General features: G+C 40.0%; 1 protein-coding gene across 1 annotated transcript in view; it reads right to left on the minus strand.

Moving 5' to 3' along the window:
- The window catches only part of PTPRM (protein tyrosine phosphatase receptor type M), an 849,607-nt gene that overhangs the window by 22,779 nt on the left and 800,105 nt on the right, over positions 1-26,723 (minus strand). Inside the window, 8 exon segments of the mRNA XM_079108449.1 lie at positions 1,409-1,534; positions 4,836-4,967; positions 5,915-6,088; positions 7,103-7,252; positions 9,056-9,191; positions 9,427-9,581; positions 13,042-13,092; positions 13,813-13,929. Coding sequence (XP_078964575.1) covers positions 1,409-1,534; positions 4,836-4,967; positions 5,915-6,088; positions 7,103-7,252; positions 9,056-9,191; positions 9,427-9,581; positions 13,042-13,092; positions 13,813-13,929 — 1,041 coding nt within the window.

Genomic DNA, 26,723 nt, shown 5'->3' on the forward strand with positions numbered 1-26,723 from the left:
TTATAACCTGGAGATGTTTGTGAGCACAATATGATGTATATTACACCATGTTTCCCATGACTATAGAGTTTTGCTTATTGGTATGAATCTTAATTAATCTTTAGTCTTAATTAAATGGAATTATAGGGTTCACAAAAGTGTTAGAGCTTATGTTAGAAAAGTGACAACAGCTTTAATCTGCTATGGCTAAATCACTTCGACTGGACCCTCCATAGCCTTCTGAGTACTCACTTCTCAGTATGTTTTCTTCCCTGGCCTTTCCCACTCCTGAGCCCTCTCTTCTTCTCTGCTTCCCTGCCTCAGCCTCCCTTTCTCCTAGACTTCTTGCTGATGGAAGGTTCCAGGCTCGGTCCTGGGGTCTCTCTCTCCTCTCTCACTTCAGGATTCCATTCATTCTCATAGTTTTAAACATCAACAGTAAGTCTTAAGTCTATATCTCCAGTTCACACCCCTCTCCTGAGTGTCCCAAAAGTCCTACCAAGTATTCCCACTTAGGGTTCAAAGAGTCACCTCAAACCTTTTATGTCTAGAATTTAACTTCTCTGCTATGCCCCTTGCCCAAACAATCCTGTTACACTTACAGCCTTTCAGAGCTCAGTGAATGACCAACTCCGTTATTCTAATTCCCAGGACAAAAATATTGAAAGTTGCCCTGGAGTAACTGGAATCCTACTGGTCTACCTTCAGAATATATTTAAGTCTCTCTACTGTTCCAACTGCTACCACTCTTGTCTTACCATTGTCATTTGCACCTGGATCCTTCTCATAGCCTCCTGTGTGTCTCTTAACACACAAAGTCAGAGTGCTCCTCTAAAAATGCAAATTATGCTATGAAGTTCTTCTACTGAAAACTCTCTACTGGCTCCTTATTTTCTTCCAAGCAAAAGTTCAAAGCTAGTAATGGCCTGTGAGGCCCTGCAGGACACCTTTCCCCCCATCTCTGCCAGTCTCCTTCCTGGTATGACACCACCGGGTCCTCTTGTCTTTGTGAGTGCCACGGCCACACCAGTCTCCCACCATAACTGAGGTTCGCTGAGCAGTCCTTCCTCAGGTCCTCTGCACTCTGCACTCGCTGTCATTTTTGCCTAAAATAATTGTGTCACCAGGGAGCCCCATGGCTACTCCTCAGGGCTTTGATCACATGGCACAGTAATTTAAAACAGAGACTTGCTCTTCACATGGGTGTGGCCCTAGCATTTTCTAAACAGTCTTCCTTCTCCAAAGGGTCACTAAATAACTTTTTCTTTTTAACATTGTTCTGGGTAGAATATAAGCTCCATAAGGTGAGGGCTTTCGGACACACTACAAACTCCTAGAACAGTGACTGATGTAGAGTAGGTGTGTTAGAAATCAGTGAATGAGAACATGATGGACCACAGTACAAAGCAATACTGGCCCTGGCTCTTACTCTGGCTGCGTTATAAATACGGAATATCCTGCTGATGATGTCTTCTTCTAGGTCAGCAGACACAAATTCCACCTGGATGGGGCCATGCCTGTGTACTCCATTTTCTGGCCAGTACTGAGGACATAACTGAATTTAAAACACAGAAACACAAGGTTAATTATAAGAATACATTTACTCCTAACAGTTTAGATAACGTCAGTATCAGACATTCAGTAATTCTCAAGACTTCCTTGATTCTCTTTCTTTTCTTTTCTTTTCTTTCTATCTTTTCCTTCCAGCAAGTTGACTTGAGGACTTCCTTGTTTGCTGATTCCTCAACTCCACCTGTCCTTCTCCTGTGACACTTTTCTTCATTTTCTCAGGAAGCACCTGGGAACCAAGACCAGTTTTGCTTTCCAGGGCAGGTATAAAGATCTCTTCCACACATCACTTCTTAGGGTCTCTTAGGCCCTAGGGGAGATGCCACTAGTTGCCATTGTGAAACTGAAGGTATTTAAACTGGCACATGTACCTGTTGACATCTAGGTTTTCATCCTCCCCTGCTGGGCTTTTGGAAATCAGGCTATTTTGCGACAAAAAGCAAGGGTTGGGGTGCATTTTCGTATCTGGTCCAAGTTCTCCGAACACAAGAGCTAGGAAATCTGGTGTTGTGAGAGTAACTGCTTTGCTATTTTACCTGGAGGCCACTTGGATTAAAAACACGGTTTCCAAGAATCTCAAACTCCAGGTATTGATGCTACAAGGTAACGAGAATGTTTGCACAAAGGGAATCACGACTTGGTGGGCAGGAGTGTTTGGGGCACAGGGGTTAGGAAAGGGGTCCTTGCATTTGCCACTACCCCACCATTTTCCTAAACTTGAGGATGGTCACATTTCTTTAATCAATGAAGCCTTAATAGGTATTCAAACTTCAAAATCAAACTTCCTTCAGGACTTGGTATTCCAGTGACTTTTGTAGAACTGTGTTTAACTTTTATCCTTCTGATTTACCTGAAGGACAGAAGGCTCATGGTGAAACAAGAGGGGAACTACTTCATTATTTTTAAACCCATTGCTATGGGACCAAGAACAGATGAAAATCCTATTACCTCATTTTAAGCAAAATGATGTACCACAAAAGGAGAATCCACTGGTTGAATTTCCTTTTTATTCTTTTGATAACTTTTATCTTCCAAAGTATCTAAATCTCACTATCAAATGTTACAAAAGTTGATTTATATCCAAGGTTTTAAGACAAGTTCTCAGTTAACAGTGGGTCAAGAGAAACAGCATCTGTCTCCATTAGAAAGAAAGAAGTTCAAGGTTGGACCTTTTAATTTGATTAAAAATGAAAGTAGAATAACTAAGCATAGTTTTATGGTAGCTAAGTCTATTATATTTTAGAAATCGCATTTATTTTTAAACAATGCTTCTATGAAATTTTTCCTTCCTCACTCACCAGCACTTCCTGGTGACAAATTATTAAACTGCCTTGTCAAACAATAGCATGCTAATGTTTATTTTCTTTTTAGTACCCAAGGGTACCCACTGTTAAATTTAAGCATGATGACGGGAAGCCAAGATGGCATAAAAGCCATAACATACACATTAAACTGATGTACCCATTTTTTAGTGACGGAGCTAGGTTTACTTTCTGCTTGTCCTCTCAGTTCAAGCATCTGATCAAAAGCTCCTCACTTACAATGAAGAAATATGAATGGCCTGGGCTGCACTGGGCTCTTGGCACACTGCATCCTACACTCTGCCCAAGGAATCCATGTAGAAAATGGCTTAAATGGTGCATAACACATCTATGAACTGGACCTATAAATACTTAAAATAGTTGAGTGCTAGTCTTGTATGGTTGCAAAGGCTTTGAGTTCAATGCTCAGTTTAGTGTTCACTAAAAGACCAAATCCCAGGAGCCTCTTTTTTCTCACTCTGAAAATCAGCTCTGTCTGCTGAATAGAATTGGAGTCTTTTTGTTTCTCCTACCACCAGTCAGTCAAGGCTTGGTTGGAGTCCAGACATTTTGGTTTCAGAATGCAGCTTTAGAATTCAAATGCTGTTGTTCATTAAGAACATGCTAGACTCACTGATGTCTTGTTCAGAAATAGGAACAAAAACAGTATATACTGCCACTTTTCAGGATTCTCATTAGCAGCATGATTCTGAACAGGAAATAAGTCCATTATCTTGTGACTATGACTAAAGGTTCTTGAGTTAGTGGAATTGAACTTGTGGCTCTGTAAGTTGGAAAGGCAGGATCTGTATTTCTGTTTTGAACTGTGTGTATCTTTATAAATGGCTGCAGTCTGCCCCTCTGAGAGCATCTACAGGGAAGAGATCTAAAATATTTAAGCTTCTTCAGCCAAAAGGACGAGATGAGAACAAGGATTATCATTATTATTTCATTAACTAGCTTTCAGGCAAGGGCCTTAACAATATAATGTAGTGCTTCCAACATAATTAAAAATCTTATAGAAATAAATGTCCCTGCCAGATATAGCAGATTGAGGGCAACAAAACAGATTTTAGGAAGGAGATATCTTATCCAGTTTGGAAACTGAAATACTTCAAACCTTTTCTAAAAAAAAAAAAAAAAAAAAAGGAAAAAAAATTCTCTGTTAGGTACGAAATTAATTTACTTTCAGAACAAGTTTATTCTTAAAACATGGTAAGTTCAAACTTCCCATAATGACCTCTGTCATGGTGGTGAAGTCTGTGATTGGGATAAATTCAGTTTAGACTGTTAGGGCCTTGGCACTAACAGTCTGCTGACAGCTCCCTCTAAGGAAATGCATCAGCCTATGTAACTAATCTTGAGTCATCCCTGTCCAATTCTTTTTTTTTTTTTTTTTTTTTCCCTGTTTAAGAGGAGCTATACAAAAGGTTCATTTATCATTCGGAGCTTCTCTTATCTCCATGTCCCAGTATTATTTCTTTTTAATGTCTTTATCAAAGAGTTGACAAAACTAATTGCCATCCCTTAAACTCACTTGCTTCTTCCCACTGTCCCCACACCATAAAGATCTCCACCTGCAGGCTTAAGGTGAGCTGTGCCAGGGAGCATGGGTGCCCCAGATTTGGAAGCAAGGGCTGGTGTCCCTTCTCCACCATCCTCTGGTTTGCTTGCTCCATTTTCAGGTCTGTGATGCTTGAGTTCCTGTTTAGCTTTGACTCTATGATCTTGTATCTCTCTAGTGGGTATTTCTATCCTTTGGGGCAGCTCAATTTTTGACCCTGTCTTGCTATGTCACTTCTACTTTCTGTGACTTTGGCATATTTTTTGGTTTCTACCAACCTTTTGCTCTAGTATTAGCATCCCTAGTTCTCAATCATGAATTGGCATTTGAGCCCTGGCCCAGGGACGTGTGATGTGCAAACAAAGGACACACAGACTTGACCCAGGGGCATGAGCTCTGCCTGCAAGAATCCCGAGTCTCACCTGGGCAGGATCCACATCATTTAGCATAACCACTGATGTGCAGTGATAATCCAGGACCAGTCTCCAAAAGTCTTTGACTGTGTTTGGCAAAGGATGCTGGGTGACTATAAAAGCTGAAGGCTGTTTATAGCTCTGCAAACACAAACAAGAAAATACCCAGGAAAATGTGAAAGGAAGAATCTATTTAGTATACATGGAAATGTGTGGCACAAAACACTGAGTGTATTTAGTGGCTATTAAATCCTATCACTGTTGTCAACACCAAAATAAAATAAATATAAATTTATCTGTGGAATGACTATAATATAATAGTCTCACATTGATGTAAAGAAAACTTAAGTATCTCTTACCAGTTTTTCTATATTTCTGATAGGCAACATTGATTCCATATGTTAATTATTTTAATGGAGAAAATTTAGTTTAAAATTATACATAATTAAAATCATCCTGTTTTTCTTAAAGCTTACTTGCTTGTCACTTATAAGTTGTTGATGTTACTTATTGCTGCCATAAAGGACACACATACTTTTTTTTCAGCTCTGGAGAGCTTTGAGTAAGTGTAAGCACCCTTTTACAACATCACACCAATACAATTAAAATTTCCACATTAGCACTGAAAATATCCACTTACTCTTCCCATCAATTGAACTGCGAGAAGTAAATAGACCAACAGCAAGTAATGAATTGTGTTTTCTTCCCATGTTAATTACTGCCTATAGTAGGAAGACAGGGAACTGAAATAATGCTGCGGCCACATCATCCCATTTCCCTGCCAGGGGGTCTCAACAGCTGTCTCTTGCTCTCTGGCCAGCAGGTTAAAAACCTGAGTGCTCCGAGCAACATGCTTCATTTATCACTACTTCTGGACCAGTGGCCACTGTGAGAGCAAGAACATCCAGCTGCACAAAAACACATGAAATCTGAAATCTGGTTTGTTGAAAAGAGTTTGCATCTTGAAAGAGGGTAGGAGGGACAGAGGAGCAGAAGTGAAGACCCATGCAGTGCTCACTCCAACCTTCCCAGTGGCTCTGCCTGTTGGGAACACTTCCTGAGTCCTTCCCAGGAAGGGAAGTGCTTACGTCCATCAGGGCAGCATTGATGTAGTTGCTGCTCTCCCCATCGATGGTGATAAGGAAGGGCAGGCAGCGATCTGGGGGCAGGATGTCCATACACCGGTTCTTCTCATGGTTCCGAGGTAAGAGTGCGATGCTACAATCTTCCACACGCAGTGTTGGTGTCACCATATTTAGGGTCTGTGGAATGAAAGAAGGTATATGACCTCCAGGTTCAGCCATGTTGCCACCAGTGGCAGGATTTATGCATTTTTATGGCTTGATGGTATGAATGCATGTATAGAAAACACACTGTTCCCACAAGTATGTATGATTAGCATTGTGTCAAAAATATAATAAAACTTAAAAACCAATTTATGAATTGTATTTTTATAATTTCCTATTTAATATTTTCATAATATAATTGAAACCACAGAAAGCAAAACCTCAGATAAGAGGGACTACTAGAATAGGTTAAATAAAATACATTGATTTTTTTAAAGGGGCGCATGAGGAAGAGAACAGTTCCACAGTACACATGTCTCATATTAAGTTTCCTTAGGTTGACTGCAAGGGACTCCTTCAACTCCCCTAAAAGTCCCATTAAATTTTGTTCATTTCTGTGCTTTGATTTTGTCCTCAGACTGCCTATCAGACATAGAGGCCAGAGGCAGAGGAATAAGGGCCACTGTTGATCCCTGGGATTAAGTGCCATGGAATCTAACTAGAGCTGTCCATCTGGAGATCTGGGCCTAGAGTTAGGTACACTTAGATAAAACATGCATGTTGGGAACTCAAGTGAAAAGTGAGTCCCAGAAAGAATTCTTAACAAGCATTTCTATGTTTTGCATTCATTCATGGTTGGTTATACTATGAACAGGGGCCTAGGTGCTGGGAACGCTTGGTGTCTACTTGGAAAGGTAATGATAACTCTGTTAATTTTTTCCCCCTTCACTGGGAACATTTGGTGATGCCTGCATGTGTTTGGCATGATGCTCATATCACAGACATCTCGAGGGTAGACCTTGGTGGGTGGTGGGGCATTGCTAAACACCCTACAGGACAATACTGCAACAAAAAATTGCCCAGCCCCAAATGTCAATAATTCCAAGGCTGAGGAAGACTGGGTTGGTTCAAGGGATCAGGAGCTGACTTTGAGATGCCTCTGAAAAAACAACATCAGAATCAATCACCTCTTCTTCTAGCACAACTTACCCGAAATTCCTCTTTAATTTGACTTGAATTTGTCTGTGGGTCCAGTTTGTTCATGTCATAATATAGAGACCTAACTTGGGAAGCAGGGACAGAGGTGTCTCCACAAAGACAGGCTTCAAGGATGGCATCATGAATAAATACGTATTGCTCCTGGGGAAACAGATGAAAACAGTTAGCAATGGAGAAATCAAGGTAGCCCTGAGAGCCACAGGAGGGAAGACACTATCAGTTTTAGCTCCACATCATCAAGATAATGGGTACAACATATTCTCAACAGAAGCGAGCTCTAAGGCTTTATTTGACAGGACACTGGGTTTCCTGAACATTATGTGTGACAGAGGCGTTCTATCTCATTGACCATGGGAAGGGAGACAAACTGGGGCTTCATGCAGAATAAACCAATTAGACACTGATGCCGACTAGAGTAGGCATTATAATGCTATATTGATGGTGGCTAAAATACCTCTGTAATTCTGATCTCCTGGATTTGGAATGAGCAGAATTTTATATCTGTGTTGAAAAGAGAACTTGCTAACCAAATAAATGGAGAAAGGTCCAGGGAAAATTGACACTGCTCTGAAGACAGTTCTGAACACTGGAAACTACTTCTTTCAAAACATTAAATAATGTGATAATTATAAAAGCTCTTAAAAGTTCAGAGTACAGCTTTTGATATGGGTACAATAAGCCTACAGTTTAAAAATGAGTCCTCTAGAGTGTAGCTCAGTGCTTGTGTAGCAAGTGAGAGGCCCTATGGCCTGCAAAACAAAAACAAAATCAAAAACAAAAAACTGCAAAAAACTAGCATTAAAATGGGTCCCCTAATTTTGACAGGGCATTGACTTTCTCTATAATTAACCAGTGCATCTTTACCATATTTATTGTTGATCTTTAATTATATGAAATGTTAAAGTCTATCATTACCATTAATTTCTATAAATAGATAGGATTTGTATTCTCAAAATTAGCTTACTCCTATTAATTCAAAAAGGAATTAAGAGAGAGGATATAGGCATGGCAACATTTGGACTGTAAAGAACATTAAAAATAATTTCTAAATCATTATTATCTTTAAAACAAAGTATCCATACTCTAAAGAAAAGAGACCATGATTGCAGCAGAGATTGATTCCATCACTGTTATGTTAAATAAAAAAAAAAAATGGGATTAGGTTTCCCAGTAGTTATTGTAAACTGCAATGTACTATCTAAACAAAGGGATTCTTACTTATTCTTCATTCTGCTCCATAAATCACTATCTAGGTGATGGGTTGTTATGCCTACTTACAATGATCAAATATTAATAAAAATAGGAATGTCCTAGGAGTAGGTTGTAAACCTTCTCAAAAAATTAAATTCCCTATATACTTTGAATTTCAATTTAGAGAGTTCCTAGTTGGTATAGAGTACTTCTATAAAATAGGTAATTTCCCATGTTGCCATGCTACTGGAAAGAATTTTCAGGGACAAGAGGCTACTCTTCTTCCTAGTATCCCTGGAGAAGAATAAAATGTACAGAGATTACCCTAAAGCCGCTTGGTAGATACCTAGCTATTCTCAAGAGTGGTCTTGCTCTGGTTCACAGATAGTTTAAAAGATAGAATAAAAAGAAATGGTATTGGAACCTTGAGTGCTTGATGTAGAAACTCTACTGGGTCCCTTGACACAGAAAAATGTGCAAATTTAGGCTCATGGCTATAGATTCTGCTACCAGGAGTGACTTGAAAGCTCCTTTTTTGTTTGTTTAAAAAAGAAACTACAAATCAGAGAGAGGAAGGAAGGGAGGGAGAGGTGTGGGGAGTGGGGGAAGGAGGAAACAGGGATTTCCCTAGATTATCCCTAGAGCGTTCTGAAGAAAGAGTTGGCAGGCTTTCTTTGGCCCTTGGCTGTGGAGGTGGGGATGCAAGGGCGACACACAGGACCAGACCACAGGAAGGAGGGCAGGTTGCAGTACCTCTGTTTGCACCATGTTCACTCTCCGTGACCGCAGTTCCCTGACGCAGTTATAGATGTCTACCACCCCTTCCCTTTCAGCCATGTCCAACATTATGTCTATGACGATGAAGCAGCCAGTCCTTCCTGCACCAGCACTGCATGAACAAAGGGGTCCATCAATGGAGGTAAAAGCTGCTACTACTTAAAAAAAAAATTTATTAAGGTGTAATTCACATAAAAAATAACCACTAAAAAACATACAATTCAGGCATTTAGCACACTCACAATGTTATTCAAGTGTCACCTCTATCTAGCTTCAAAATATACTCCCCATCTCCCACCCATAACCCATGGTATACTTCTTTAAGAAGCGCTGGGAGCTCTGCTTACCTGCAATGCACCACCAATGGGCCTGCATTGGGTGGGCTCTTGGATTTGACCTGTCTGACAAATCCCAGCAGGCCGGTGGCATGGTAGGGAACCCCATGGTCCGGCCAGCCAGTGAAGTGAAACTGTCTGATCTCTCGGATTTCATGAACGCCTCTCTGCATTTCCCGGTCAGCCACAACACAGAAGAGAACAAAGGAAAATAAAAGATAAACTCCAAGAGCAACCAGGGGAGCACAAACCACCCCTAGGTAGCAAGCCTAGGGGCAGATAACAATGAGTTGCTGGGGAAGAAGGTCATTCATAGATTTAACACAGATTAATCACACTTAGAAAGATGTTTGTGGGAGGAAAAAGGAGGTGGTGCTTGGAGGATGCTAATTTAAATGTGCAATTCCAGTAAATGCATGGATCTCTGGTTCTTTAAAATTCCTTACTAAAAAGTAGGCTATGTTAAAAGCTGCTTAATACTAGGTACTGAAATGCAAGACCTTTGTTCTGAATCTTCTGTATCCTGGTACCTCTTTGAACCAGGTGCTCAAGCAGGTACCAGGTGCATGCTCAGAAAATGTTTGCTGGCACAATGCATGTACCTACTTTCCAACCAGACAGGCTGGGGAACTCATTTTCATTTGCAACTCTATTTTTCTCTTTAATTTGGGTCAACATTTAACCCAGACCTCAAATCACTGACAATTTTGTGACTATAGTGCTCCAAGTACTATTGAAGGTGTTAGGCTGCAGAGATATAAAAACACTGTCTCCTGTCTTCCAGTGATGGTCCCAGTCTATAGGAAATAGCCATGTAAACAAATGTATCCCATGGGAATAAAGAGGTGCTTTTGCAACTGGAAATTGGAGGAGGTGTTGCCTGCCACTGAACTAAAGGGACCTGAAGGAAACGTATTTTACTCTTGTTTTGTTTTTTAATTTGCTTGAGAGTAATTAAGCTGATCATCAGTTTTGTTTTCTAACTATGAGTCTACATTTTAAGACTATGATTTAAGGCAAAAGTGTATTTTGAAAATATAAATTACTCCACACACCAAAGCTGCATATAAATCTGGGATCAAGTTTAACTTTTTTCTGTCTTCTCACTGGATAGCCATTGACTAAGTACCATCTCTGCATTTTGGTTTGATTACATCTTAAAGGTAAACATGTGCTGACCTTATCAAATTCTCCATTGAGCACTTTTTAGTGAACAAAGAATAAGTTCAAAATTTTATATGCTTGGGAAAATGTGGAGAGGCAAACAAATATGAATTTTGAGATAAGACTTGTTTACTACCAATGCGTTAATATGTCTAACAATTCACAAATCCTGAAGCTTTATTTCTGTGAAGATATTCTTTTTAAAAAATTTTTTTAAGACATTGATAGAGTTTTATTTTATTCATTTATTTATATGTGGTGCTGAGAATCAAACCAAGTGCCTCACACATGTTAGGTAAGTGCTCTACCACTGAGCCACAACCCCAGCCCAAGATATTCTTTCACAGAGTTTAAGCAATAAGGAGTTAAACAGTCAGGGATTCACAATGCAAATCAACATTGTCATCTGCCTAATAAGTGCAGTAGCCCCAGAGTAATGTTAGTAGGTGGTTAGGAGCCCAATTTTCTTATCCCTGAAAAAGTGATAACATTTGACCAGCACCAAAGTCTCCATCAAAAGACATGCAGTTGAGCCTCTGTCACCTTCCAAAGCCCTAGAGAACTTCACTGGCTTTATGAATCATGACTTGGGCAGAGGTGCTCCCAAATGTGGAGTGAGCATCCCATAACCTGGGAAAGCTTACCAGCAATAAATACACATTCATTCCAAAGGGGAAAAGGGGGCATTTCTAGATTTCAGCCTGGGCATCACCAAGCTCTGAGCCCCATCCATCATGTGAAGGGCTCCCAACTGATCTAAGACTCATTCTCTGAACAAGGTAAATGTCAGTTTCTAGAATGCAGAAAAACTGTTCCCAGAATAAATCTCCACCCTCTAATATGTTTATTATTGCCAAGATTAGCAAAGGAAATTTCTTCTGATCCAACTTTAATTCTTGTTCATGGACACAAGTTTCTCCTTTTGCTATTTTGTAACACAATTAAGGAAGAAAATCATAGATGCAACTAGTGATCACAGCCTAAATACTTCCCAGCTGGATGCTAATTACATTTTCCCTTTAGTTTTCATTATAAAAGCATTAATGCTATATAAAAAGTCATTTAATTTTTTCCATGTAATATAATGGGAAGGGAGAACCCCTGTCATAAAATAGTGCCTACACCAAAGTGGGTGCTTAATAAACATTTGAAGAATGACTGAGTCACTAAGTGCATATTCTCTTTTTGAGATGGGGGATCATATTCCCACTGCCTTTTGATCCCCCTTATATGAGAAAGAAAAAGCAGCCATCAGATGCAAAACAGGAATTCTTCAGTTTGAAATTGCAACTATCTGCTTGTTTTGCAGAGTGTAGTCTAAATCCATTTTTCACCTTTAGGTCCTTTGCAACACACTCTCAAAATAGAATCAGAATTGCAGGAAGCTCAAAGTATATCCCTAACCATTTGTTTTCTTTCCCTTTTAATGACAAAGTTTCAAACCTACAAGAAATATTCTACAAGAAATGTTCTACAGAAGTCCAACGATTTGTTTTCCTCAAAGATTCCAATTGCCCAGTTAGAAACATGTCATTTTGATTTCCCCCAATGCATTCACAAGCTCTTCTCCTTGCACCACCTCTTCTCTAGCTATCTGATGAATAAAATAACTGGGTGTTTCAGAAACATTTCTATGCAGCTGGGAATGCAGCAGAGTACAATAAGAGGTTAAAAAAAAAAGAGCAAAGAAACAAACAAACCCTTCCTTTAGCAACAGAGATGCATTTTCAGCTTATTAGAGGGCTGTCTATTGTTCAAAGAATTCCATGTTTAAGCAATGGCTTAAGAAAAAAATATTGAGGGTCTTTTATCGCTGTTTTAATGCAGTTATTCATGAGTGCTCTTGCCAAGAGCCATACAAAAATCCTCCACTTTTTTTTTTCCAATCCTGCCTAAGAAGGAAAAATTCGACATCAAAGTGTGAGGTTCAGAACTTGAAGAATTGAGTCAACCAGAACCTCACATTCTTTGAAGTCTCCAAGCTCTTGCCTGCTTATTAAAAAAGACAGGCTAAGAAAAAAATGCTAAATAGTATAAGAAACAGATTAAAATAAACTAGTCTTCTCAGTCTTGTGATTGTCTGACAAATTTGGATTTGCAAACCAGGAATGATAGTTCAAATTAACAGTGTAAATTAGCCAATAAGCAGGTGCTGCTATTTCCCTGAATTTTCTAAACCTGGTCTTGTTAATCCAAAAAAGTGCATTTAGATGCAATGAAAATACTGAGTAGAGAGGAAGGCCAAGAGCCAATTGCCCAGCAGTCTGCTTATAACCCAGTCCTCCAAGGGGACCTCCTACCATTAAATGAGAGTAAGCAGAACAAATTCATGACAAAATTGCTGCATCCAGTGCAGCTGTGCATGGCTCAGTGATGGAGAACAAGCTCTTGATCGAAGTCTGTGGGCCTCTGGAAGGCAGAGTGCTTCTCAGCCACGTCACCTCCACCTTCCCCACAGCCTACCTGTGACACTTCTCTGGATGGACTGCAGTTTGCTTCACCTCCGGCCCCTCCCTATGTCAGCAAAAAGAGGGGAATAAGGAAATTCCCTGTTATGCCCTACAGTGCTTCCCAGAGAAGAAGCCCCATCCATGCACATGGGATGAGGCAGGGCAGAACCAAAGCACAGCATTCACCAACACCAGCAACTACGAAAGGCTAAACTCGGTATGACAGTGAATATGAATGAATGCGCTGGTTCATGCAAGAGTGTCCTGGGTCTAATGGACACTGGTCACTTTTCCAGGTAGGTTGATTCTGCCTGGAAAATCCATCATTCCACGTGGAACCACAGGCCTGAAAGAGCCCTATGGAATTCTGAGGGATTCCAGGAGGAGTTAGGACCCGTGTCTTAGCACTGATACCAACTCACTACTGGAAACCCTAGTGGACACTCAACGTGGAGGAAATTTATCAAACCTGAAGGACATTTATCAAAATTTCACAAACTGTTCTGTTAACAAAGAGAGATGGGCAGAATAATACCAACCGGGTTAAAGAAGAAAATAGACAAATAGATGTTATCTTTTGGTTTAGTTGCAAAACATAGATTATTATGAAATGGGAATGATTTACTTTAAAGATGGGAGTGAGCTATTATAAAATCAGAGGCAAGATGCAACCTTGAGAAAAAAAACCAGACAGAGCCTACCTGCATTCAGGTATGAACTCATATAACTGATGCTAGATAAGTTAATGAGGCTAGTATAGCACCACCAGAGCTTTTAAACTTACCTTTTCAACCGCAAATGTTCTGATAACATATTCTGCCAGTAGTTCTGTTTCTATTAGTGTAACTTTAATGTCTTTATATATCTCTGTGTCATCTGGCCAGTATTTGCAGCATTTGACCTTCAGAAAACACAAAGGAAATTATGAGTTTATTTATTTATTTAATTATCTTTAGTTCCTCCAATGATGGGTCATGCTATGATTTATACAATCAAATTTGCACAGAAAAATAAAAAAAAAAAAAAAAACATACTCAAGAGCAAGGTCTATTTTTTTCTTTTTCTCTCTTTCCAGAAAAAAAATTTGAATCATAGGAGGAGTAAGGTTTGGGAAAATGATCTAAATTTAACAAACTGTATATATACTACAAATATCCTGGTTATAGAAACCATTCCTTTTCCATGTGTCTCTACTCAGGGGATGGCTGGGCTTGGAAAAAATAAACCATGATGGGGAGTTGGCAATATTTTAGCTCCTCTGAATTTTAAACTTCTTTAGGTTTCAGAAAGTGATTAACATTTTTTGAGGAAGAGTGAGGAGAAAATCAGAACTTAACATTCAAGATCAGTTTTCTTTTTCTGAAGAATAAAGTAGCACTGTGGTTTTCCCTAGTTAGAACTACAGATTGATTTTAATATGAGCAAATATACAAACAGTCTTTTCATGTTATCTGAAACCTCTGACCAGAGGATTTTTCAGATGTAAGAAATTTGTTACACTTGGCCTCCTAAAATTTGTTGTTGTTTTTCATCAGCAAAAGCTTAGGATGAGGCTGAGCAGGGACCAGTCACCTCTGTTAGGCTCTGTCCTTGACCTCTTTAGCCTCTCTGAATTCCTGGCAGTTCCATCTACTTCCATCCATGGATGATTTTTTTATTCTATAACTCCAGCTCTATTCATCTAAGTGCTCAGTTTGGTTTTTCACTTACTTTATGGGCCTCTTCCCTTGGAGGTCCAAAGCACCTCCAAAGCAAGATGTCTAAAACAGCATTCTTTGCCCCACATCCATGGCTCTCTTGCTGACTTCTACGTTAATGCCATTACAATTTCTTCCATTACCCAGACACAAAACTTGGCCAATTCTTTCTCTAAAACCCAAGTCTAGGTGAGTTGCCAAGTCTAGGAGTATCTTTGAAATACCTCCCAGAAATGGTTTCAACTTTTTAATTCCCTCTGCCACATTGTGGAGTCTTCTTGCATGGATGTGCTATACAAACTAGCACCAGAAAACCCTTGGCAAGAAGAATCCACTAGCTTAACTTAGGCTGCTCAAGTATCGCCTATTTCCAACCACTGTCTATGAAATTAAATAGAAATTCTTCAGTCTGGGATATATGGACCTTTTAGAGTTTGGCCACAACTTGTATTCTCGGCCTTATTTTCTATTTATGTTTTATGTTCAAGGATAAGTGGCTTATTCCAAATATGCCCCATGATCCACACTCTGCTCAAGCCCATTCCTTCCTTTTAAAATGTCCTCCTCCCACCCAGTTCTTCCCAGTTGAAGTTTTGTTTTTTTTTTTTTTTTTTTTTTTTTTTTTTCATTCTTGAAAGTAATCTCAAATGCCAGGCTCCTCAAAAATCTTTTCTCCATAGATGTGGATCATGAAATGAGCTTGTTTTGAGTTAGGATGACACCCTCTCATAGGATTTTATACTTATTACCAGTCAGTACGCAAAAAGTATTTAGTTTTTTTCTGCAAACCCTGCAACACCTGGTCATTGTGCCCTGTATGCACTAAATAAGCAATGGACACACAGAGTTGAATTTCTTGGAGAAAGAGGATCAGTGTGGGAAGGAGATTTCTAGACTGGGAAAGTTTACACAAAGGACTATGGGCTGAGAAAAGCCTTCCCAGAAATCCAGACACCTGTGGTGCCAGTCATTGTTCCAGCTGCTTCCTTATGAGACATTTTGGCAGTTGTAGGTTAGCCTTATTACCTTTGTTGGCAAGGTACAAATCAGATATGCTAGGAACTGGAGAAAAGTAGAGCACAAGCCAAAGATGGGAATTTCTAGTCTTCTTTGGCAGTTTCTTCCCCCTTCTTGTTACTGGGAACATTATCTATGACATTATAAATGAATTATCTATAGTCTCTCATAAATTTAGCTATTGTACAATATCTAAAACATTCCAGAGTAAGAGGGACCCATAATTTCTTTTCCTGTAAAGAAGGTACCAGCAGGCTGTGTATGTGTGGAGATGTCTAACTTGACAGCAGTCATAATTTCATTTATAGAATGTCTGGCATTAAAGCTTTACAATAAGAATGAACAAACATGGTTATATGGCACACAATGTATTCTCTGCTGTGTTGGAATTGCTTTTACACTTTTGTGACTTCAATTATGCAAGTGGAAGGCAGTGGACAGAACTATAAATACAGTTCACGTGTTCATTTTTAAAATGAAATAGCTCAGTGGCACACACATACAACTACAAAATTCACACCCACACCTGCCACCTATGATTATACTGGGGCTATCTTATCTAATAAAAAATATGTCATCTAGGTGTAGCAGTGCTGGGGATTGAACCCAGGGCCTTGTGCTTGCAAGGCAAGCACTTTACCCACTGAGCTATCTCCCCAGCCTTAAGTATATCTTCTCGTAAGTGAATTTACTAACAATAGGATCAACAGACATATGGCATTTTGTGTGATTATCTATTTTTCTACATTAGACTCTATCTCTGATCTCAGATTTTCAATAAATATGAGCGTGGAGAGAGAGGGTGGCTTCAGTTCCTCACATTAGGGAAACTTAAAGCAACCTGCAAGAACTGAGGGTCAGAGTTTCTCTTTGGGATGTTCTTCCCCAGCGATGAGCTCATAATTCCCTTGGGCAAATTAGGGATCCGTCTGAAATCTGACCCTGCCCGCCTGCACCCGCATTCCAGGAGCCCGGGCACTGGCCGGATGTAGCCGGGCGCCCCACCACCTCGCTCCTAGGCGACAGGCAAGGAGTATTGAACCGCAAGTTGCTGCGGATAACAGGGTTTCCCACTGGAGCGGCGCTGGGATGGGCAGATGCAGCCTCCAAAGCGAAGCGGCAGAACCATGAACACGTGCTCTGCCCTGAACCGCTTGGCACCGCCTGGATGCCTTGTTTGAGGAGGTAATTAGGAGAACGGAAGCGTGGGGGGACTTCCTTACAGAACAAGTACAGGGCGGGCTCCTCCCGCGCAGAGGCACCTGGTGGGGCGGGCCGAGAAGAGGCGGAGGAGCCATTTCGGATCTGGTCCTCCCCATCTCATCTCCCAGAATATCCTGAAATGGTTTGCCACATCTGTTTTCAGCCTACTAAAAACCCTTCTAAATTGGGTTCCTTTTAGTATCTTTTTAACTGCTTGGATTTGTGTCAAGTTATTATTCCGCAAAAAAAGGAAAAACAATAAAAAGGAAGAGAAAATATGCTTCTTTTTTCAGGGTGAGGACTTTCCATGTCTGGAGCATCTAGGGCTTGCAGTTGCCGCCCCTCCTGTCCTGAGTCTGCATACAGAGACCCTGAAACCACTGCTTTCCAGGGCTAACTGGATCCCAGGAACCGCAGAACCTGATGCTCTTCTGTCTGATCCTGCGCCAGGCCTGACTGCCTCCTGCAGACTGTCTCTACCTGCACAGCTTCTAAGCAGAGGCTCTGACTCCCACGTATCCTAATCATGTAAGGCAACAGCCTCCAGCCCGGAAAGCGAGGCCCCGATCAGGATCCTCTAATTACCTTGGTGCCCTAGTGCTGGTTCCATCAGGCCATCAATCAAGCAAACAGTACTGAGCCCTGCTGCCTGCTCATTACCACGCTGAGGGCTGCAGGAGATGATGTGGTCCCTGCTCCAATGGGGCGATTGTTTTGGCTTTAAAATCCAAAAACATGAAACAGTATAGAAAGCAGTGTAACCCCAGGATTTCAAACTTACATGAAAAACAACAATGACAACAACAACAAAACTTCCAGGAAAGTAATTTTTAACTAGCAGCCCAAAGATAATCCCCTTGTATATTAAAATGACAGCATTGCTAGGGGCCAGACCTGAAGCTCCCCAGGCTGACAGCATGTCCTCTTGACCTTCATCACATTTTGACATCACTACGGAATTGGTTCTAAACTTCAGCAGGCATCAGAATCTCTTTTGTTGAAACTCATATTCTCAACAAATGCAGTAGGTCTGAATTTGTGGGGCCTAAGAATTTACATTTTGAATAAGCTTCCAAACTATGCTCTGTCTGTGGCCCACACTGGGCATCGGGGATTTAGACAGCATGACTGAACCGCAGAGTCTGACTGGGCCTTGAATGTAATAATGATGGAGCCTGGAGAAGTCTGCTCAATCTCAGGTGCTCCATCTAGTAGGCGGGCAAGATTATAGTTCCTATTCCAGAGTGGCCTGCAAAATTAGTCAGCAATTCACTAATTTGCCTATACATTTGAATAATTTGGGGAGGGGCATATGGGAGTGTCTAAAATTCCAAAGCCCAGGCCACATACCAGGCCAATTAAATCTCAATATCTGGAATGGGACAGAGGCATCTTCAGATCCTAAAGCCCCCCAGATGTGTTTGGGAACTACCAGATTAAGTGGTCCAGTGTAATGAAAACATCTGACCAAATGCCTGGTTCACCATAAGTACTAAGAAAATATTAATTCTTAAATGATAGTTTAAGATGATCTGGGCCCTAGCCCAGTACAGGGGTTCAGGGAGCAGAGTCCACTGAGGGCCTGGATATGTGACGAGAAGGAGGGAGGAGCTGAGCATTGGCAATTGTGTAAGGTTTATGAGGAAGGAGGGGAGCAAAGGAAAACCCCATACTGCTGTTATTCCTCTTTTCTGCAAACTGCAAACCTTACTCCACAGAAATCAGACTCAGGAGAGACGCTGGCATGTGTATTCTCCCATTAATATTGTTTGATGAATTCCCAACAGAAATTAGGAAATAGCGTCTGTGTTGGGAAGTGGAGTTTCAAACCAAACAGTTGGAATCATAGAGACAGTTTCCAGACCCTTATTTTCAAGGTCATTGCAACTCCCATGCACAGAGCTTCTCTTGCTTTGAGTTTGATGCACTGGATGGCTGAATTCTCACAGCTGTGGCCTTACTCTGGAAGGCAAGTGATTTGCTCACTCAAGGTAGTAAACTGTATGGTGGCTGAGAAGAAGTGGAAGCCAGGTCTGACCCCAGCTGAAGGGCTGTGTGGGAGGCTGGAACTCAAGACCCCAAATGCTCTCTTTGGTCTTGCTAGGAGGTTTTGGCTTCAGGAACAGATACTAAATAAAAAGGGTGGAATGGCTTTAAGCTTTTGAGAGAAGAAGATACGTGGGTGGAGGTGGAGGTAGGTGGGAGAGGAACAGGGTACATACTTTGAAATCATCATTAACTTTTGTCCCTGATTGCAAGCTGCTAATTTCTGGTGATGGTCCTAAGGTGCCTGGGACAGAACTGAAGGTCTGTTAATATGTGCTGTGCATGGGCATAAGGACTTATTTTTCTAAGAAACCCATGATTAAAAAGGCTTAAGAATGGTTAGCTCTTAAGTTGGGGGCACCACAGTGTGATCTGATTAAACACAACTTTAAAGGCGTGGAAGAAAGAGAAAAGAAAGGCAGTTATAAGTTTTGATTTGTCAAGAGTTCAACAGACTTTTTTTTGAAAGAGACATCCAATAAGAGAGAGAGACTGCACTTCTATTAATAGTGTGTTCAGCCCACCGAGTGCAGCTTTGAAGGAGATATTGGATGGAGCAAAATCACTGCTATGAAGCACATTACTACACAGCCCCAGCCAAGAGCAACTGCCAGCTTTGTTTCCAAAGAACAGATTCATTGTATCTCCCCAAAATCTTTTTTTTTTTTTTAAATAGAGGTCCTACAGGAATAAAATAATTTGATCATTTAAATGTCCCAAAAATACAGATTGCTTTAGTCTTGTATGATGGAAGTAAGATGGACAGTGGATTTGCTTTTGTTTGTGTCATTTGCTATTTTAGTCAGATTTCTGTCACTGTAATGATAAACTTATAAAGAGGAAAGGTTTATTATTTCAGCTCACTTTCAGTCCATGGTTGCTTGGCCCTGTGGAGGCACAGTATATCATGGCAGGAGTGCATGGCTGAAGACGGGTCCTGAGGTCAGGAAGCAAAGTGGGAGGAAGAGGTTGGGGTCCTGATATCTCCTTCCAGGGCATACCCGCACTAACCCAACTTTCTTCCACTGGGCCCTCCCTCCTACACGTTCTAACACCTCCCCAAAGCACCATGTATTGGTGAACATGCCTTTAACACTGGAACTTTGGAAGACATTTAATATCCAAACAATAGCACTTATGATGTTGTAGCGAGTGACATACACCAAGAGCCACAATTTTACTCAAGAATCATGTGGGATAAGATCATTACTTTTCTAGGGAAGGGGTGATGATTAAATGAGACTATGTCTACATAAAGTTGATATGTAAGGACCTGGATTATTACAGTGTTCCTAGTTTCTTCCTTCCAGACCTGCTTCATTTGGCTGAGCAAGGGGGTCCTTTGGGCACTTTGAAGATTTTCACAATTGGTACTAGACCCAGTGCTTCTAGAGGCTTGAAATTGGGGGAAGTCTTCATAGTGTAAGTAAATTCCTTCAGGTTCCTGGTAAAGCCTGCCCCCCCCCCCCCCCGCCCCAAACACTCAAGATTTTTAACAGGTTTTCCAATTGTACCTAATAATTAATAATATTATTTAATGGGCATACAATAATTTTCATGAACACGAGGTCACATCCATAATACTTATTTTCACCAGCTGTAAAGAAACACACAGCCTGGCACCTCTTGTGGAATTTTGAGCATGATTTTACAGACCACATGAGAATTCTGTCTTGTTCCTTTTCTCTTGTAACTCATATGGATAGAAACTTAACCAGAAAGAGCACAATGCAATGACAGCTAGACTTTTAGAGACATGCTCATTCAGACTGTTTGTTCCCCACCTTATTCAAGAGATTTGGTTTTGGCATTTATCCATTCCCCCAATTTAAGACCTCTTGGCAAAAGAAGGAGATTTGCAATCATTGGGTACAAAAAAGAATGTCATGTACTCTAAAGATAATTCTTGAAATAAGAGTTTTAGAAATCTTTCGAGCAATAACATCATTATTAGAATTCAAACTTGTGTTCCAAGACACATCTGAAAGGACACTTGTTAGAGTGTATGTGATATATCTTTTGAGGAAAAAAAAATGCCTCCTTTCTCTCATTGTCAGTCTTCACATGTCTCAGGGCACAGTTTAGATCTATGACCTTGTGCAAGTCTCAGGACACATTCTGGATCTATTTCCTTACAAGCCAAAGAGGACAGTGGATCATATGGTGGGTGAAATGATTCTGACTCCTAAAATTACTGGACTCCATGCCCTCTCACACAAACTCTGTGTGGCACATGTTACCATCCTTGTTTTACAAACATCTAACTCAAAACTGGGAGAGACTGAAGAGAGAAGGTGAACATTTCAACACTGTGGCTGAAGTTTGGCAAAGCTTGGGTCTAAGCTTGGGGCTGAGGTCTTGATATTATCCTGCCAGGCATTTAGATAGTCCAAAAGCCCTTGACAAGCAGAACCCCGCCTAGGGACGATGGGGAGGTGAAGAAATGAGATACAGTTCTCACACTCATGAAGAGAGATGTGTAAACAGAAAACCTAATTCAAGTCAGACTAAGACGAAGAGGAAAAAAGGATCCCGCATTCAACAAGGACATTTACTGCTAAGAATAGGCTATACCCTGCAGTGTGCAAAGGGTGAGGGAAGGGGGAGACTGACTTTCATATGCTCATGTGAGCAGAACAGAGAAGGGCTATTGCAGCTCTGAGATCATTCCATATTGTGACCAATGGTGGTGCCAAGAAACTACAGCTGTGCACTGCCTGAGCAGGTAGGAGTGTGGCTGGAGCTGTGCTATAAACACTCTCAGGCTGCGATGCATTTATCCCAGGTGATGTGTCCATCTGCCACACACAGTCCCCCCCTCCTTAAGTGCTTTACAGACACATAGGCAGGTGCCTGCCTACATGCATTCCCAAGACTATGGCAGACAAAAGTTAAACTCAGGCTGGTCAAACTGCAAATAGACAAGAAATCAGACCCAGTTGGAAATCAGGATTTTTCCAGGATTGGTCAGCTGTGGCAGCACAGTGAGACAGTCTGCAGAAGACAGGTGACAGGGCTTGACAATGGTGACCCTGAGGCAGATGCCAGACACAGGTGTCTCCAAGGGCTTAGGGAGAGAATATTAAAGAGCTGATCTGCACACAGCTCACAGTTACCTGGGGAGCCCACAGAGTGTGTTCTGAGAAACACTTGTTATTCCGACCTGCAAATTTGCTTTGATCCTGTAATATCCCATCACTGTGGCAATATGAGAGATGGCTGACATGAATGTGTCACATGAATTATAGCACATCAAGAATCATCTCCAAAGTCTATTTGGAATTCGTCGATATTTGAAAAATATGAATTTTGCTTTTCTTTTAAAAGGGACATAATGGATTAGGCTGAATTACCAATAACATAATACAAAAGGGTAGGCTAAATGTAGGTATATTTCTATCATGTCAAATAGAACTGCAGTGAATTTCGTTCACATTATAATGAATCTACTATTTGTACAGTTATATACATTAAAGTCAGTTTATCCCACAAAGAAACCAAGGGAAAGGGAGTAGCAAATGGAAATTTCCCTTCAATGAAATAACTTGTGTTAAGCCAGTTTATAAGTTCCCTTATAATTATTTTTCCACTCCTCTCCAAATATTCACTGAGAGTTTTTCTTTTATAATTTCTTTTTCTTTTCTTTCTTTTTTTTATTAAAAATCATAAATTTACATAGGGCAATGTTGATTCATTCTGTTTTTTTCCCTTCCCCCCCACCCCTCCCACCCTTCTTTTCCCTCTAGACAGTCCTTCCTTCCTCCATTCTTACCACCCTCCTTATCCCTAACCCTAAACCTAACCCTAACACTAACCCCTCCTACCCCCCATTATATGTCCTCATTCGCTTATCAGCGAGATCATTCATTCTTTAGTTTTTTGAGATTGGCTTATCTCACTTAGCATGATGTTCTCCAGTTTCATCCATTTGCCTGCAAATGCCATAATTTTATCATTCTTCGTGGCGGAGTAATATTCCATTGTGTATGTATATATATATATATATATATATATATATATATATATATCTGCCACAGTTTCTTTATCCATTCATCAACTGAAGGGCATCTAGGTTGGTTCCACAATCTGGCTATGGTGAATTGAGCACCTATGAACATTGATGTGGCTGTATCTCTGTAGTATGATGATTTTAAGTCCTTTGGGTATAGGCCAAGGAGTGGGATAGCTGGGTCAAATGGTGCTTCCATTCCAAGCTTTCTGAGGAATCTCCATACTGCTTTCCAGAGTGGCTGCACTAATTTGCAACCCCACCAGCAATGTATGAGTGTGCCTTTTCCCCCACATCCTCGCCAACACCTATTGTTGCCTGTGTTCTTGATAATCGCCATTCTAATTGGGGTGAGATGAAATCTTAGGGTAGTTTTGATTTGCATTTCTCTTATTACTAGAGATGTTGAACATTTTTTCATATATCTGTTGATTGTTTGTACATCTGTGAAGTGTCTGTTCTTTTCCTTAGCCCATTTGTTGATTGGATTATTTGTATTCTTGGTGTAGAGTTTTTTGAGTTCTTTATATATTCTGGAAATTAGCGCTCTATCTGAAGTATGAGTGGCAAAGATATTCTCCCACTTTGTAAGCTTTCTCTTCACATTACTGATAGTTTCCTTTGCTGAGAGAAAGCTTTTTAGTTTGAATCTATCCCGGTGGTTGATTCTTGCTTTTATTTCTTGTGCTATGGGAGTCCTGTTAAGGAAGTCTGATCCTAAGCCAACAAGTTGAAGGTTTGGACCTACTTTTTCTTCTATAAGATACAAGGTCTCTGGTCTGATTCTGAGGTCCTTGATCCATTTTGAGTTGAGTTTTGTGCAGGGTGAGAGATAGGGGTTTAATTTCATTCTGTTGCATATGGTTTTCCAGTTTTCCCAGCACCATTTGTTGAAGAGGCTATCTTTTCTCCATTGCATATTTTTGGCACCTTTGTCTAGTATGAGAAAATTGTATTTATTTGGGTTTGTGTCCATGTCCTCTATTCTGTACCACTGATCTACCTGTCTATTTTGGTACCAATACCATGCCGTTTTTGTTAGTATTGCTTTGTAATAGAGTTGAAGATCTGGTATTGCGATACCCCCTGCTTTGCTCTTTCTACTGAGGATTGCTTTAGCTATTCTGGGTTTCTTATTCTTCCAGATTAATTTCATAATTGTTCGCTCTATTTCTGTAAGGTACATCATTGGGATTTTAATTGGAATTGCATTGAATTTGTATAGCACTTTTGGTAGTATGGCCATTTTGACAATATCAATTCTGCCTATCCAAGAACATGGAAGATCTTTCCATCTTCTAAGGTTTTCTTTAATTTCTTTCTTTAGTGTTCTGTAGTTTTCATTGTAGAGGTCTTTCACCTCTTTTGTGAGATTGACTCCCACGTATTTTATTTTTTTCGATGATATTCTGAATGGGGTAGTTTTCCTAATTTCTCTTTCTGAAGATTCAACCCTTATGTATAAAAATGCATTGATTTATGAGCATTGATCTTGTAATCTGCTACTTTACTGAATTCACTTATGAGTTCTAAGAGTTTTCTGGTGGAATTTCCAGGTTCCTCTAAATATATAATCATGTCATCAGTGAACAGGGATAGTTTGAGTTCTTGTTATCCAATTTGTATCCCTTTAATTTCTTTGGTTCGTCTAATTGCTCTGGCTAGAATCTCAAGAATGATGTTGAATAGAAGTGGTGAAAGAGGGCATCCCTGCCTTGTTCCAGTTTTTAGGGGCAATGCTTTCAGTTTTTCACCATTCAGAATGATATTGGCCATGGGCCTAGCGTAGATGGCCTTCACAATGTTAAGGAATGATCCCACTACCCAAATTTTTTCTAGTGTTTTGAGCATGAAGGGATGCTGTATTTTATCAAATGCTTTTTCTGCATCTATTGAAATAATCCTGTGATTCTTAACTTTTAGTCTGTTGATATGGTGAATGACATTTATTGATTTCCGGATGTTGAACCAACCTTACATCCCTGGGATAAAACCCACTTGATCGTGGTGCACTATCTTTTTAATATATTTTTATATGTGATTTGCTAAAATTTTGTTGAGAATTTTTACGTCGATGTTCATTAAGGATATTGGTCTGAAATTTTCTTTCCTCGAAGTGTCTCTGTCTGGTTTAGGTATCAGGGTGATATTGGCTTCATAGAATGAGTTTGGGAGGGTTCCCTCCTTTTCTATTTTATGGAATACTTTGAGAAGTATTGGATGAGCTCTTCTTTAAAGGTTTTGTAGAACTCGGCTGAGAACCCATCTGGTCCCGGACTTTTCTTTGTTGGTAGGCTTTTGATGATGACCTCTTCTATTTCATTGCTTGAAATTGATTTAAGTTGTGTATGTCCTCCTCGTTCAGTTTAGGTAATTCATATGTCTCTAGAAACTTGTTGATGTCTTAGAGGTTTTCTGTTTTGTTGGAGTGTAGATTTTCAAATTAGCTTCTAATTATGTTTTGTATTTCACTTGTGTCTGTTGTGATATTTCCTTGTTCAATCCAAATTTTAGTAATTTGAGTTTTCTCCCTCTTTCTCTTTGTTAGTGTGGCTAAGGGTTTATCAATTTTGTTTATTTTTTCAAAGAACCAACTATTTATTTTGTTAATTTTTCTGATTGTTTCTTTTTTTTCGATTTCATTGATTTCTGCTCTAATTTTAACTATTTCCTGTCTTCTACTACTTTTGGTGTTGGTCTGCTCTTCTTTTTCTAGGGCTTTGAGCTGTAGTGTTAAGTCATTTATTTGTTGATTTCTACTTCTTTTGTTGAATGCGCCCCATGAAATAAATCTTCCTCCAAGTACTGCTTTCATAGTGTCCCAGAGATTTTGATATGATGTGTCTTTGTTCTCATTTACTTCTAAGAATTTTTTTATTTCCCTCCTGATGTCTTCTGTTATCCATTCATCATATAATAGTGTATTATTTAATCTCCAAGTATTGGAGAAGTTTCTGTTTTTTATTCTGTCATTTATTTCTAATTTCAATCCATTATGATCTGATAGCGTACAAGGTAGTATCTCTATCTTCTTGTATTTGCTAACAGGAGCTTTGTGGCATAAAACATGGTCTATTTTAGAGAAGGATCCATGTGCTGCTGAGAAGAAAGTATATTCGTCCTTTGTTGGATGGTATATTCTATATAAGTCGGTTAAGTCTAAATTGTTGATTGTGTTATTGAGGTCTATGGTTTCTTTGTTCAATTTTTGTTTGGATGATCTATCCAGCGGTGAGAGAGGTGTGTTAAAATCGCCTAGTATTATTGTGTTGTGGTCTATTTGATTTCTGAAATCGAGAAGGATTTGTTTGACGGATATGGATGAGCCAATGTTCGGGGCATAGATATTTATGATTGTTATGTCTTGCTGATTTATGCTTCCCTTATGCAGTATGAAATGTCCTTCTTTATCCCTTCTGACTAGTTTTGGCATGAAGTCCACATTATATTATTATATTCCAGCTTTTTTGCTGTGTCCGTGTGCAGGTATGTTTTTTCCCATCCTTTCACCTTTAGTCTATGGGTAACTCTTTCTATGAGATGAATCTCTTGCAGGCAGCATATTGTTGGATTTTTCTTTTTAATCCAATCTGCCAGTCTATGTCTTTTGATTGATGAGTTCAGGCCATTAACATTCAGGGTTATTATTGTGATATGATTTATATTCCCAGTCATTTGACTCATTTGTGTTTTTTGACATGATTTGGTTTCTCCTTTATTTGG

Source organism: Sciurus vulgaris (genome assembly GCF_902686455.1).
Source record: "Sciurus vulgaris genome assembly, chromosome: 13".
NCBI classification, from domain to species: domain Eukaryota; kingdom Metazoa; phylum Chordata; class Mammalia; order Rodentia; family Sciuridae; genus Sciurus; species Sciurus vulgaris.